General features: G+C 45.7%; 1 protein-coding gene across 1 annotated transcript in view; it reads left to right on the top strand.

The window, feature by feature from the left end:
- LOC114050683 (cyclic AMP-responsive element-binding protein 5) overlaps window positions 1-16,274 on the top strand; it is a 487,545-nt gene that overhangs the window by 172,959 nt on the left and 298,312 nt on the right. The window contains exon 5 of the mRNA XM_027872543.1: window positions 5,918-6,084. Coding sequence (XP_027728344.1) covers window positions 5,918-6,084 — 167 coding nt within the window. The remainder of the gene's footprint in view (window positions 1-5,917; window positions 6,085-16,274) is intronic.

The raw sequence follows: 16,274 nt of genomic DNA, 5'->3' as shown, positions 1-16,274 counted from the left end.
TGTATTAGAGCAGGTTCTCTCCCTCCCTCCAGTCCCGCACTTCCTCTCACTCCTTCTCCTTCCTGACTTTCTCTCTCCCCTCCACCTCCACCCCATGTTCTCTCTTCCTACAAAGAGAGGCTTTCCTAGGATGTCGTGAAACTCTGGCACATACTCTGCTAGAAACAATGTTAAATAATCCCCTTAATTCAATTTCACAAGCATTTGTTAAGTAGTTTCTGTGTCCCAGGCACTGTGCTTGGAGACAGAGTCAGAGACAAAAAACAAAAAGTGATACAAACCCTACCTTCAAGGAACTTATATTATTCTCTGTAGTACTGGATTTAAAAAGAATAAATAACAACACACACCGTAAATGCACTGCCTGGTATTCTGAAACAAGCTTTGGTTGGGGTGGGGTGAGAGAGGTCGGCATCATATGATAATATCTCAGAATTTCAGATTGGGAAGCAAGGCCCAGATCTGAGTCCCAGCTCTGCCCCTTTAAGAACAGCATGAATTTGGACAAGTGCCTCATCTTTTCTGAGCCTCAGTGTCATCGTCTGTAAAATGAAGAGACTAGCTAATCTTGAAGGTCCTTCCCTGTTTTAACAATCTGTGAGGCCTTGAGAATCCTGAAGCTGCATGGAAAATTTTAATTTTAGACTTGGAAGGGACCTTTGAGAAAATCTATTCCTCATAAGTACTTTTTAAAGGAAAATGAGGTCAGATGACTAGCCCAAGTGTGTTAGTGACAGAGCCAAGATTCAGAACCATCTCCTGATTCACACTCATCTTCTTTCTCCCTTCCCTCCATCCTTTTCTATACTAAAAATTCATAGGATTATAGATTTGGAGCCATGGAGACCAACCCCCTCATTTTGCAGATGAGCAAAGTAAGGCCTAGAGACTTGCCCAGGGTCAGGCAGCCAGTAAGTGCCTGAGGCAGAATTCAGACCTCAGACCCGGGTGGAGAGAGCCCAGGACCCTGACTCCAAGAGCCTTCCAACCCGGTGTCCTTGGGCCATCTTCCTGGGAAGCAGCCTCTGTGGAGATGCAGCCTGGACCTGCTTCCACAAGGGCTGCAGCCCCAGCTCCTGAAGACGCAGAGAAGAAAGCCCTTGGCCCCAAAGTCCTTGGCCCTGGCTCAACATTGGGAACAAATAGGATTTTATCAGTGGCCATGGCATTGAAAAAGAGATCTGGCCACCTCCTTTGCCTTTGCCCCATGAGACTCTTTCATTTGCCTTGTGGCTGAAACCTGACGTTTTCTCTCCAAAAAGGATGTGAGCTCCCCAGGGGCAGGGATTGTCTGATTTGTCTGTATCCCCAGTGCCTAGTACGGTGCTTTGTACACAGTGAGTGCTTAAAAAGGGCTTCCTTCATTCATCCGGGCCAGCCTCTTCTTTTAACAGGCTCCGAGTGGGCTAAATGACTTTTCCAAGGCTTTGTGGGTAGTAAGGAGCAGAAGTGAGATTCAGACTCAGGCCCTCCGATTCTGAATCCAGTGGGTTTTTTCACTGCATAGAAATGATTCATTGAGCTGGCAGTGCCGCCATTCTTGCCCATGAAGACAAATTGTGAGCTGAAAACGGTAAATTCGAACTCAAGGAACAGTTCACATTCAAGTTATAACATGCTGTTTTAGAAAGAAAAGTTTCTTTGTTCTGTAGGAAATGATAGGGCTTCACCTTCAGAGCTGCTGTTTATTCTTCTGAGAAATCTCTGTTTTTAATGGTCTCTTGTCTCTATAGGAAAAGGGCAGATTGTATGTGCAAGGCAAAGAGGGAGGATGGCGGGGCAGCCTGGACCTCTGGTCCTGATGTCATCTCTGTGCTGCTGGTGCAAAGCAGAGTTAAAGGACAGAGCTGGGGCAGACCTCAGCAGCTCATCTGCCTTTCCCTCTGCCCTTGCCCAATATAGTTGGTGAGAGCCACCAACTATATTGCTAGAAAGAGAAGAAGCTGCTGGTTCCATTTTTGTCTTTGTATCTTCAGTAGGTGCTTAATAGTTGCTTGTCAGTTGATTGGTTGATTGTTATCATATCTCACATTCTCAAGGCTGCAAGCCTAATAATAATGATGACATGATGATGATGATGACAAAGATGATAATGATGACTCAATCATCAGTCATTTGTTTAAGAGCCTTTTAAGTGTAAGGCTAGATGCTGGGATACAAATACAAACCTCCTTAGAAAAGCTTACATTTTATTGAAAGAAACAGCCTGCCCAAAGGTGATCATTCAGTCATTTCAGTCACGTCTGACTCTCTGTGTCCCCATTTGGGATTTTCTTGGCAGAGATGCTGGAGCAGTTTGCCATTTCCTTCTCCAGCTCATTTTACAGATGAGGAAACTGAGGCAAACAGGGTGAAGTGACTTGTCCAGGGTCACCCAGCTAGGAGGTGTCTGAGGCTGGATTTGAACTCAGGTAGATGGGTCTTCCAGACTCCAAGCCTGGCACTCTATCCCCTGCTTCACCTAGCTGCCCCCATCCAAAGATGCTAGATGGAATATGATGCAGGAAGAAGAAAAAGTAGCCCAGTGTGGCTGGAAGAGAGTGTGTCAGGGTAATTACCCTGAAGGTAAGCTGGAGTCAGATTGCGAATGTGTAGGTGCCTTGAATCCATGCCACAGAAGGACTGGTTGAAGAATCTGCAGTACTTGGTTCCCAAATAAGAAGACACAGAAGCAACACACCACCTGTCTACAGCTACTTATAAAATTGCCATGTAGCAGAGTAGCCTCAGAGGGAGGAACCAGGAGCAGCAGGGGGTGATGCCAACGAAGCCTGTTTGAGTTTGAAGTCGGGAGAAAGTCCTCACCCTTTAGTTGTCCCCAAGAAGAATGAGCTGCCTGCCCCCAGAGCTGGTGAGCCCTGCTCTTCGAGGTCCTGCAGCTGGGTCTGGATAAGCCCCTGTTGCTAATATTCTAATAGGGGCAGATGTTCTTTTTCGAGTGTTATTGGATTAGATCGTTGCCAAGGTCGCTGCCAACCCTGAGATTCTGGGACTCTGTGAATGTGTAATTCAAATTTTTTTTATCTTTAGTCATTTTTCTTCATTAGCTCTTGTCAACATAAAAACAACAAAAGTGCTTACTTTCTTTTTTGCTGATCCTAGAGTTTCTCCTCTTCATGTCTTTACTCTCACCCAGTGCAATAGCACCTGGGGCTTTTCTCAGTGTGTTAAGGTTTCGAACAGTTCTGTATGGTCCTAAAGGGAGCTTTGGGCTGTGTATGTGAGCACATGTGTGTGTGTGTGCGTGCGTGCACACACACACACACACACGCACACCCTGGTCAGCCCACAATTTAAGCCAGGTGCCCAGTTTCCATCTGGACTCCTGACAGCCCAGGCAGTCAGCCTTTAGAAATCAGAAACCTTGGGAAAGGTGCAACGTGATGGACACCGGCAGTCCAAAGACCACGTATGTTCTCACCATCACTTAACACGCAGTGCAGGAAATCCCTGCTCTCTGCTGCAGAACAGGGCTGAGCTATCCCTCGTCCTCCTGGGGAGTAATGCTGGCTTTCCTCTGTGCTAAGCCTTGAAGTGTTCTGGCAGACTTTCCCCCCAACTAGCAAATTGGTAATGACGCACCATTCCTTCCATCCTCCCCCCAACAATACCTTATCAAACTGCTCCCCTTAAACACACACAGTTTTCCTGATCCCCATTGGTTTAACAGCTGCCCTCGACATGGGCGGGCACAGACTATAGTGGGTGTAGTGTTTTTGTAGAGTTAGCAGGCATGGGTTCAAATTCTGACCCTGATACTTGCTAGTCATGTGACTTCAGGCCAAGCACTTAATTCCTCTGAGCCTGAGTGTGCGTGTGAGAGAGAGAGAGAGAGAGAGAGAAAGAGGAGAGAGGAACAGGAGGAGGAAGAAGAAGAGAGAGAGAAGAAGGAGGAGGAGGAAGAGGAGAGAGAGAGACAGAGAGAGAGAGAGAAGGTTGGATAAGAGTTTCTCTGTCTGCCCCTCCACTTCTGTGTAGCCTCTCCTAGTTCTAAATCTGTTTGCTAAAACTAGTTCTGAACCACTTGGGTATCCTTGACCTGCTGGGCAGTTGATCTGGTGAAGCTTAAGGACCCTTCTCAGAAGAATAATCTTAAAAGCATAAAATAAAATATACCCAGAGAAAACACAAAGGAAACAAATTATAGTGAAACAGTCATCAAAATCATTTTTAGAAAACCAAGTTCATAGACCCAGGTTAAGGAGACCGATTAGAACTAAAAGGAACATAAGACTCTTTTTAACCTTTTTGAAAGGATCATCGTTTTGCAGATCAAGGATCAAAGATACAACCTTGGAGGTCAGAGGCTGATAGGAGTACAAGTCATAGATTTAGGGCTGGCAGTGAACTAACTCAGGGGCTGTCTTAGCAACATGCTTCATTTTACATATGGGGAAACTGAGGCCCAGGGAAGTGAAATGACCTCTCCAAGGCCATGCACGTAATGAGTTGCAGAATGAAGATTTGAACCAAGGCCCCAGAGCTAACTCTTTTTCCGTTGTATTATAGTATCCTTGTTAACAAAAGCTTGATCTTTCCTTGTTTACATGTTGTCTGACACTTAGCCCATTGCCTGGCACCTTAATAAATTGCTTGTTGATGTGACTTGTTTTCTGGATTTAAAAAAATGACAATAATAATCAATTTTCAGCCCTAAGATATTCTTTAGAATGTCTCTGCCTACTCGGCCTCAGTGAAAACAAAATCTCTTTTCTCCAATACTTTCATTCCAGGCAGAATGTAGCTTCATCAAATACACTCCCCAGACTTTATCATGCTTGGGGATTCTCACTTTAATCCTCCAAATATCCAAATTTCTCTCCATGTGGGTTTGGTACCCAGTGTTTGCTGCTTACCACCCTTTTCTAGCTTTGCAGATAATCTTTGAGGTTTCCTGAGCCTGCTCTGGCCTCTCTGTGATCTCAGGACCTACCTAACCAAATTCAGCCATAGGGACCATGAGAAAACACATCCTCGAAGCATTCCTGGCTTGGCAGAAGCTTGTGCTCCATCAGCATGGCCCCAGAGAGCCCAGGGTCACCTCCCCATCATCAAGAGGTGTCATAGGGAGGATGTTTAAGATAAATTTAAAAGTTCTTTGCATATGAAGGGGACCGCATAACACAATGAAAAGTGCACTCCATTTGTAGTCAGGTCCCAACTCTGTCACTTAGCTCAGAATTAGCAAGTTCATTCATTTCTCTTGGCCTCAGTTTCCTCATTTGTAAAGTGATCAGACTAATTGATCTCAGAGGTTCCTTCCAGATCTAGATCTCTATGGGATGAGGGCTATAAGTGACCCAGATCTTTGCAGTTGTAAAGCTAAAAGGGGTGGCTGGATCTTTGTAGATCTTAGACAGTGCCCACGCCTCCTATTATGTCTCCATCATCCACTCTCCCTAGGCTTTTGGGCTCATTACATAACCATGCCATCCTGTGTCCCAGACAGGTGTCAATTTCATGAAGCACCGTTTGTGCTCTCTGCGGCCTGGACAGAACCACGAAAAAGCCAGCGTGCTTGTCATCCAAAGCTGGCTGCAGGTTCGATGGATTGGCCGACCCATTAAATCTTAGAACTGGGAGCTGGCCACAAAAAACTCGCTTTCCGACATGGTATTTATCACGTCGAGTCAGAGACGTGTGTACGAGATGTCTCTAATGTAAATCTCACGTCAGTATGGCAGCAAAGCAAAACAAACTTCCAGGTATTTTCATGTTTCCTGCTGTCAATGAAACCAGTTGTATTTTATTCTGTCCCAATGGGTAGTGCTACCAAGATGTATTGGCTCAAGTTTTGCCAGGGGCCAATAATTCTCTGCCTGGGGGGACACTGTGAGATTCCTAATTTTGAACTTGAGACTATGAACACAGAATGAAATATTGACTTCCCTCCCTCTTCCCCTCCTTCTCTGGGCAGGCTATCCCAATGCACAATGCAGTTGGCGGAGCGATGCCAGGGCCTCATCAGCTGGGCACCACGCGGATGCCCAACCATGACACCAGCGTTGTGATTCAACAGGCCATGCCCTCCCCCCAGTCCAGCTCTGTGATCACGCAGGCACCTTCCACAAACCGTCAGATCGGGTAAGGAGAGATTGGAGGTTGACTCCACATGGGTCTTCATGTTGATTTTATGCAGGGCCTTGATTGGGGTAAATCCTTAGGGGATTCTTTGCCCACCTCCCAAGGCAGGCCCTGACTGAAGCTTTGATCTATCCTGGGGGAGAGGTAAAGCTGCTTTGATCACAGGGAGATATTGCCAAGCAGGGGACTGATAATAAAGCAATACTTTTTGTCAATGTCGTATGTATTCCTGGATTTTATAAGAAATTAGCCTGGTGTACTATTTCTCTGGGATTACAGAGAAATTTACAGAGGCCAGAGAGTCAGCATTCCAGACAACTGCATATTGGTGGTACAATAATGCACCTGTACAACCCTCCTACTCACATCCAGTGCCCCTTAGGGAGGCCCCTGGGATCCTTTGTTCCCTGGTCTTCTGCCATTGTTAAGGTTTCCTTATCTCATAGCTCTCCTGAGAACCTGATCCTTTGAGAAAGGGACAGAGACAGAGAGAGAAAGAAAAGATCACTTAACTTTTTCCACAGCCTGGGAATCCTGAAACACTTTTAAAAAATTAGTATAAGGGTGATGCAGAGCTTGGAGCCTCATGAGACTCAATGAGCTTTGAGGTCCATTGACCTGTAAGATGTGAAGGAAATGGGGCCATTGTGAAGGGATTGGGCTAAGAAAACCTAATGGGGATCCATGTTCCCAACTGAAGCTATACCAGGCGGATGATCTAGGGGAATGACTAAACTTGCTGGCCTGGGATGGAGAAGACCTAGACTCCAGTCCCAGCTTTCCCATTGACTTGCCATAATTGTGTTGTGTTGTATTGTGTTGCGTTGTGTGGTTTGTGGCGTCTCACCCCTTGGAATCACAATTCATGAAGGAAGACAGGTGGGATGGTGGGCGTGACTATGGACTCAAAGCCATGCAGCCCATTGTGCTCTCTGCCCTTATCCTGACTCTTGGCCCCTCCCAAGGCCTCTGCATCCTTTTTACCTCTGGACCTACCCACCCTGTTGTCCTGGGTGTTGACCACCCCCCAGGGCCCATACACCCTTACTCCTCAGCTGACCTGCAGTCCTTGCCATATGACTTCTAACTAGTCAATTTAATCTCTTATTGACTCAATTTTTCATTCTGTAGAGTGGGAATAATAATCTTGTCTTTCCTATCTTACTTGGATAGGAACATAAACAAATGAAGAGTTTGGGAGTTGTGGGTTAAGAGATTTAAATGCCCTTGAGTTTTTGTTTGGTTTTGTATTAGATTTTGCTTTGTATGTATGATAAGGCCAGGAGTACAAACGTTTCCCTCCCCTGCTTAGCACCTCAGGGTCATAATCTCCTCCATTCCATCTGGGTTCAGGGGGAAAGGGAGTTCAGACTTCATAAAGTTTCTACATAGCACTGGTACCTCTTGAATGCTGAGGAAGTAAAACATACACACACACACACACACACACACACACACACACAAAATCCCAAGCCTGGCAATTTACTTGTATTACCACGTATGGAGAATGAATGAATGTTATTTCCCAGAACCCTCCGGGTAAGATAGTGAAAGACAGACTGGTATTATGGGGCTGTGCCAGACCAGGCAGGTTTGCTCAATAGGGGCAGGGGCTGCTGCCACCCCATTTCCCAGTGCCCTGTCTCTTCCTCATCTCTAGAAGTTTTTAGGGTACCTCCTCCACATGGGGGGACAACCCCCGAATTTCTCTTTAACAGAAGCCCATCCTGCCCTTGTCCTTGGCATCTCTCAGCCTGTACAAATACGTTGTGACTCGTGAGGGAAGGCTTACCATAACAAACCAAAGCACCATAGTTAATGACTACCCACCCATTGGCCATGGGTACCCTGGAGTTTCCATTCAGGATTCAGAAAATGAGACCGTCCAGCTGAATGCCTGGCTTTGTTTGGAGAGGCCACGAGGCCGAATGAGCAAATGCTTCTCCCGTTAAAGATGTCTTTTCTCCCATAAAAGCTTTGGGAGCCAAGGCAGGAACCTGTAATCCTCCCAGGGTGGGGTGGGCTCGTTAAAGACAAGCAAACGCCTCCATCTCGAGTGACTGTTTCCCTGTAGTGGCTGGGCCCATGGAGAAACAAGTCAGAGTTATGTCGGGTAATTATAATTATTTTATTTTTCCTTCCCGGGGGGGGGGGGGAAGAAAAGAAACGTAAATTGTGCTGGAGTTTACAAGCAATTTTAGTGACATTCTTTGGCCCCACCCCCCAGGTCTCCTGCTTCACACCCCCAACAGCCGGGAGAGCCAGCCCCTTAGCTATTGTTCCTGTCTAGCTAGGACGGATCCACTCGGGTCAGGTTAACCGTAGGCTCACTCTTTCAAAGGCCTGTGGCCGGCTCAGCAGTGGATGGGGACACTGTTGGGAGCAGGGCCCTCTGAGGCCAAGCCTGGAGGTCTGCTGTTTACAGGTCTATGGGAGGCGTTCGTAAGCCTCTTCTCCATCCGTGAGTGGGCTTGTCCCTGAGATTGCATGACCTCCTGACCAGGCCCATCCTACAGTCTGTCCCTAGTCCTGGGATGTTGTGTTTCTTCCCTGGTGTGTTCTTGGAGATAATTGCTGCTTTGGGGATTCTGTCTCCCTGCCAAGGCTGGCTGATGGAGTTCCTTCTTTCTTCAGGCCGTACCCTTCGGAGCTACGGTGAAGATTCCAAGGGACACTCTCTGTTGTTACGCTTTATCTGTGCTTGACCCGTCTCCAAACATGGTCGAAGTGGCCACTGGGGCTCAGTGAGAAGTAACTCCTTTCACCAGTGGATTCAATATTGAGATCTAGGTGGTTTGGGAGAAAAAAAAAAACACGGGGATGACTTTCCCTTCTTTATTTCCCCCAGCAAAAAGGAAATGAGCACTTATTTTAAAACACGAGTTTCCTCTGGAGACTGTGTCTTTAAATGAGCATTTGAAACTGCAGATAGCTTTCTTATTTTATTTTTTTTTTGTAAGACTGCACAGAACCCATATTGTAGTAATATTCTGATTTTTATCACAACCTCAAATATTCAAGTGTCAAAATCTGGCCAAGCCACCTGCAAATGTTTGCAATGGCGACCAGCCAACAAAAACAGCAAACAGCAATGAAAGTCTCTATTCAGGCCCAGGACTTGGAGCTGCGATCTAGCCACAGAGCCTGGCATCCACCTGTGCCCACGCACAGCTCCCTGCTGCAGCCGAGGGGCGTGGGCCCAGCTGGGATTCAGGGCCAGGGCTTGTCTCCCCTTGTTCTGCCCCTCCTGGGCGCCCCCCGGGTCTTCTGCCAACCCTCTGCCTTCGGTGTCTCCCCTGTTCCGCCATGTCTTCCCTTCTCTATGAGGGCTCCGGGAGGCTTGAAAGGCCTGGAAAGTGTGACAGGATGCCGGTCCGTAGGGGAGGCTTCCCGGGACAGTACAGAGACGTTGCTCACAGGACTCAGATGAGCATGGCTACCGAGCGGGCCCTGAGCCAGACCAGCCCCAAATGAGGGGTGAAAGGCAGAAAGCCATAGCGCTAATAGTCAGAGAAGCCTGGGGGGCCTGGCTCGCGCCCATCCCTTCTCTAGCCCTCCGTCCTCCTCTCTGGGCCCGGGTAGAGCAAGCGGTGATATTCTCACTGACACAAACTTGCAGGCTAGTATAAATATCCTAGCTGTACTTATGTGGTTAGGCAGTCTAGAATAAGACTGAGAAATAGCTCTGGAGTGTGGGAGGCATCCTCCAACTAGTAAGTACTTGTACTCCCTCCGGTGCCAGGAAGGGCGCCTTTGGCTGATTGATGGCACAGGTTTGGGAGGGTGGTGCCACAGATGGAAAAAAGAAGGGAGCCCATGAGCCGGGGGGTGGGTGGGGGGAGAAAAGTGGGCTGGAAGGAGGGTATTTCTTAAAAACACATGAGAAGTAAATGAATGAATGAATAAAAGGAAAGGAAAAAAAAAGCAGAGAATAAAATAATAAATAATAAAATAAAACAAAACCAAAACATGTGAGACCAAGTCAGCTCTAAACCAGAATGGAGTTTGAGGACCTGAGTTCAGATGTTGGCTTTGCCACCTACTACCTGTGTGATCTAGGGTAACTGAACCCCTGGCTCATGGTGCAGATCAGTTCAGAGAAGGCATGGAAGGATGACAGAGGAGTAACTTATTTTTCTCTCTCTCTTACCTGGTAGCTAGTGCTCAGGCAAGTTAGTGGTTATAATAACGATAACAATAAAAATAATAACATTTAATAATATTATTACATTCATTATAATATATATCCTATAATAGCATATATGATTATATAAGTATATAATTATGTTAATTATATCACATGTTATATTTGCATACACATATAACCTTTTATTATATAATGTATGAACTAATATGAATATATATTTATATTATGTATAATAATTTGATGGTATTATTATAAAATAATAATAATTTTAGCTAAAATTTATATAGCACCGATTATATGTTATAATATATTATATGTTATACTATGCTAAGCAGATGCTTTACAAATATTATCTCACTTGATCTTCATAACAGTCCTGGAAGATAGGTGCCATTCTTATCCCCCTTTTACAGATGAGGAAACTGAGGCAAGTAGAGATTAAGTGATTTGCCCAGTGTAACACAAGTCTTCCTCACTCCAGGCCCAGCACTCTATCTAATTGCACCGCCTACCTGTCTCCAAATGTCAAAATACAGCGATCGGATGCTTATGTTTTTCTAGTGGCCGCTGGGCAATTGATTGATAATTGGGCTGCTTATAAGGTGAATTGTTTTCATATGGTCCCCTGGCTCCCCCCAATCATAGTAGTGAATGGTCAGTTGGATTGGTAGCCACGTCAGAATAGGAGGCTCAGACACCTAATTTGGCCTCGTCACTTAGATGATTAGCTGCTAGCAGCCTCCCTCTCCCATGACCATATGGCTCTTATTTGTTCTCCTGGTTTATGGTTGGTTATGTAGGGGGCAGCAAGTGTCCAGAGAGGTGGCCTTGCTGCTTTTGCCTGGTACTTGCTGGCTTTACAGGCTGAGTAGGTGGCCTGGATTTCTCAGCCGTGGCTTTGCCCCTCCTCTGGAAGAGGAATGAGCAAGTGTAGCTGAGATCTGATGCTGCTTTGAGAGAGCGGTGAAGAAAACCCAGGATCCCCAAAGAGGTTCATGCACGTGGGAGTCTGCCAGGGAGATGAAGGACGTAGTAGCAGCTCCCTGAGGATTCTTTGTTTTTGACTGATCTCTCATCGCAGGGCTTGGTGGAGATTCCATTTGGAATTCCTGCAGTTGTATCTGTGCCCAAAGGAGGCGCTTGGGTTCAGGACTTGACTTCCCATTGTCCCACATCTCCAAGGGAGCTGGGAAAATGAATCACCGCAGCCAATGTTAGGGGAAATCATTCTTGACAGTGAGACTTTTAGAAGTCTAATGCTATGAATGCTCACATTGAAGCCAAGCATTTGGGTAATAGGGCATGCAGGAAGCCTGTCCCGTAGCGGCTGGGTCTTTTAAAGGCAGTGGATGACCAAGGTAATTCCATAGAAGCTGAAGCAACTAGGTAATATGGTGTATGAAATGCTTGACTTGGAAACCGGAGTCTAAGACCAGTTAGAATCCTGCCTCAGACACTACTGCATCACCCTGGGAAAGTCACTTGGCCTCTCTGAGACTCAGTTTCCTTATTTGTAAAATCCAGACAATAACAATACTCACCTCCCGGGGTTATCGTGAGGGACAAATAAGATAATATATAGAAACCTCAAAATGTTACATAAATGTTATCATCATCATCATTATTTTTATTGTTATTTGGAACCTAGAAATGGTTCTATAGGTTACATGCATGAAGTATGCTTGGAGATCTTCTAAATTTTCTACCTGTGATATAGATATTATTAAGCAGTCATTTATATTAACAATAATAACTTCAAATCAACAAGCATGTGTTATATACCTAGTACATGCCAGTACCAAATAATGAGGAATCAAAGACAAAACAAAACAAAAAAATCACTTCCCTCCCTCAAGGAGCTGACATTCTAGTCTGCACACATTACATGAAGTGACATTGAGAAATGTAAAGTATTTTTTCATTTGCCCTACCCCCAGTCACTGTATAAGATGGGTTACATAATTTTTGAGTCAACTCTTCCCCACACCTCGAGCTGGAAAGGACCTTTGAAATCACCCAGTCCAACTATCTCATTTTATCAGTGAATTATTTGTAATCCAGAAATGTTTAAGTGACGTGCCCAACCTGTTTGTGGGTACCAGAGTCAGGATTTGAACTCAGATCTTAAAAATTGGCTTGCTATCCAAAGAAGGAAAGTGTGAGGGATTGTGTTCTCAAATGGAGGTGGTGTTTTAAAATAAAGGAAACACCAAGAGCCCCACTTCCCCACCTGCCGACCAGGACAGATCAGTTGTTCCCATGGCTAGGATCAGGCCTCCCATCCCTGGCCCAGATTTCCCAGCCAAGACCACTTGGAAGCCATCCTGAGTAATTGAGACCAGGAACCATCGCTTCCTGCTTTGCATCTGACAGAACATCCCGGCCGAGAGCACGGCTTTATTGTTAGAAGAACATTGCTGGATATTTCACAGCCCTGGGAACATTTATGAGATCTCGTCAGGGGGATGTTTGAGAGGAGGGTCCGGGGATTGGGCCATATGGCTCCCGTTAAATCCCCATGCAAGGCGCTGAGAAATTACCTTGGAGAAGAGGCCTAACAGGCGCTTTGCTTGCAGATTTTTATGTGTGGAACAAAACCTTTAAGTACTGAGGCCAGTTGAAATATAATGCCTCTTAACATCCCAAAGTTGTAACAGAGCAGAGCTTTTAGGCCAGGTGACAGGGGTGTGGCCAAGGGCACAGCCCTTGTTTGGGCACCATGAAATAGCAGAAGTGATTGTGGTCCTGGTGATTAGACCATGAGAGCAGACTGATGGGAACAGGCCAAAATGCCCTCAGTGATGACCTTGGGAGGGAGTGTGGCAGAGCTGAATATGTTCAGGGGGGGATTCCTGTCCAGGAATAGGTCAGACTCAATGACCCTTGAGGCCTCTTCTAGCTCTCAGGTTCTGTATTAGCAGTTTCCAGACTTTAGAGGAAAAATGGGGTATCCCAGAAGCCTGAGTGCGGTTCTTAAGCCCACACTGAGACTTAGGGGACACGTTGTATGAAGGACTCTTCTGGTGTAGGGAGCATCTCCAGGTGATCGTCCCTGCCTTGAACCTGCCCCACATTTAGTCTTCTTGGTCTTCAAGGAGGTCGCTGGCCCTGGCCGGGGTGAAAGCAGGTAGAAGGAATGCTGGATTGGGGCTCGGCTCTGGGTTCAGAACCCATCTTGGCCACACAGGAATCCTAAGTGTGTGAGCAGGACATAGTTGAGTTCTTTTAGTGTCAGGAATGAAGCTTCTCCCATCTCAGGGGCTTTGTAAATCTCAAGAGAGAAGCTTGACATAGGGAGCTTAGAGTTCCAGACTTTGAAGCTGAGTTCTAATCCAATTTATGACGGTTATTAGCTGTGACCCTGGGCAGTCCCTTCTCCAAATTCCAATGTCCTCATTTGTAAAATGGGGACAATAATATCCATAAAGCCCATTTCACAGAGTTGTAAGGATCAGATGGCATTGTGCGTGGGCAGTCATAACTACTAGCTGATTTAAGCTTGGAAGTCTTAGGACTTTAGGGCTAGGAGGGCCTCTTTTTGATGGGGGGGAGGGGAGGAGGGCAATGCCCTGGACTTTTGAGTTCATCAGCAGGAGGAAGTCCCATTATGAAAATTCCTTCCACTGATGCAGACACCTGTACCATAATTCTTAGAGCTACTTCTAAGGGTCTTACCCAAGCTCAGAGGCTTAACTTGAACACAGCTCTTCCTGACTCAAAGGCTAGCCTTCTCCCCTCTATGACATGTTGTATCTGATCCAGTTTCTTCATTCTACTGTTGAGGAAACTGAGGACATGACATATGAAGTGACTCACCCAAAATCCCACAGCCACTGTGTTAGAGGTAGGATTCAAACTCAGATATCTCCTGATCCCAAAACTAGAATTCAAACCTTCTGCATCACACTTGTCTCTTGAGAGCAAGCCACTGGAAATACGTCCTACTGAATGGACAGCTTTATTCCAGACACTTAGCTAGCAGCTCACACATGTCTTCTGGAAGCCTTGTCATCTGTGTGTGGATGTGGACCTCATTCTACCCTTCTAGCACCAACAGGCTATGGACATTTCCGTTTTACAGTTATCTATGGGCAGTGGCCCGGGATCGCCCCATGTAGACATGGAAAAGTCCAGACCCCAGTCACTATCTCTGGCATAATGAAAGGGATGTGGATTAAGTAGGAAGAAAGATAGCCATGTGCCAAGGGCCTGATGGGGAAGGGTCTGGATAGGGATTGTGTCTCTTCTACCTGCCCCTTTCTCTCTGCTTCAGGGAGAGAATTAGCTGAGTGACCTTTGATTTCCAAAGGAAGAATTTTGAGTGCCTCCTTAGCTTGGTGATTGTGGAGCAGGGAGAGTTGAATCAGATTTGCAGCTAGAAGGGACCTCAGAGGAAATCTGGCCCAGTGGGGGCTGGGACCCTGAGGCCAAAGTGACTTGCTCAGCATCACACATTGAGTTGATGGTAGAACTAAGGTTTGCAGCCAGGTTCTTGGATTCCAAATCCACTCCTCTTTCCACTGGGCCACACTAGGGTCACGATAGATTGGATGGGTGGGATCAATTCAGATTTTTCAGGAAAATTTTTGGTTTCGCTTTCCATGCCCTGTGAGTTTCCAAATTTTTTTTTTTTTTTGGCAAGGCTCAAGATACGTTCTTTTGAAAATCATTGCTTTACTTATAATGAAAGGTGGGTAGGGCCATGGACTTGGAACCATTAAAGACCTGGGTTCAAATATTGGCTCAAATGCTTGTAGTTTTATCAGTTTTACTTTATTATTTGTTTGTTTATTTATTCTCAGAAAGTTGTAAGCAAGCATATACCAGAGCAAAATACATCACAGTGTATGTTGTAGAACAAGTCAGTTTCCCTAGCAGGCTGGTATACAATGCTTTTGCCCCATTGATGTAAGAGAATGCCATGTAGACCATAGATTTAGAACTGGGCCATCCAGTCCAACCCGTTCATTCTACAAATGAGGAAACTGAGGCCCAAAGAGGCAAGAGGACTTGTAAAAATCTTGTTTTGTCCCGCCATTTTCTATTACTTTGTCAAAGGCCCAAGGCTTTTAGCTGGCCCCAAAAATTGCTGTTTCCAATTGTACTTTATGAGTAAGCCTGGTTTGGAGGGCTAACTGATTGGCTCATTCAAGATTCAGAAGTGGGATTATATAATCCTACAGACAAAAGAGAGCTGTGACATTGTGCTCTTAAGGTGGTACGTATTGTTATACTTGGCATCTTGCTTCCTGTTTTCAGAGTGAAAAGAGCGGTGATGTGGACAGATTGCTGGGTTGGGAGTTGGGAAGACTTGAGTTCAAATCTGGCCTCAGACATTTATTAGCTGCGTGACTTTGGACAAGTCACTGAATGTCTACCTGCTTCAGGTTCCTCATCTATAAAATGGGGATAACAACAAAGCCGACCTCCCAGAGTTGTTGTGAGGATCCAGTGAGATAGGAATTATGAAGTGTTTCACAAATCTCAGAGGGTTCTATAAATTATTGTTACTGCTGTTGTTGTTATGTAATTGGTCTGTCTGTACACCATAGTTAGCTTAAGATAATACGCTTATAAAAAATACAATGATTCATGGACCATAACATAACAAATAAGGAAGGATGTTGGCTTGGATGGATGAACAATGAACTTGGTACCATGTGGTTTTTATAAGTTGGGAGTGGAAAGGGTTTTGGGTTCAGAATCAGAAAACCTGAGTTAGAATACTGACTCTGGTACTTAATGTGTGCATAGAATTGGTTTCTTCTCTCTGACCCTCAGTCTTTTCATCTCTAAAATAAGAAGAGTGGCCTAAATGGCCTCTAGGATCCCTACCTCAATGAAACTATCGGCTGATGAGATGAGCTTCAGTGAGTGAAACTGCCTTGTTCCTCTCCCTAGTTTGCCTTTTGCTCAGCCAAGACAACCAGCCAGCTGGGCTCTGGAGGGGCACTTGGATTCTCTGCTCTGTCAGATCCCCAGAGAGATGGCAGAACGTGGGAACAATCAAGAGCTGAGCCAGTAATATGGTGGGGTGGGGGGC

Source organism: Vombatus ursinus, unplaced genomic scaffold, assembly GCF_900497805.2.
Source record: "Vombatus ursinus unplaced genomic scaffold, bare-nosed wombat genome assembly UNPS02014799.1, whole genome shotgun sequence".
In the NCBI taxonomy this organism is placed as follows: Eukaryota; Metazoa; Chordata; class Mammalia; order Diprotodontia; family Vombatidae; genus Vombatus; species Vombatus ursinus.
The sequence above is the reverse complement of the archived record's forward strand: the minus strand, read 5'-3'. Positions and strand labels throughout refer to the sequence as shown.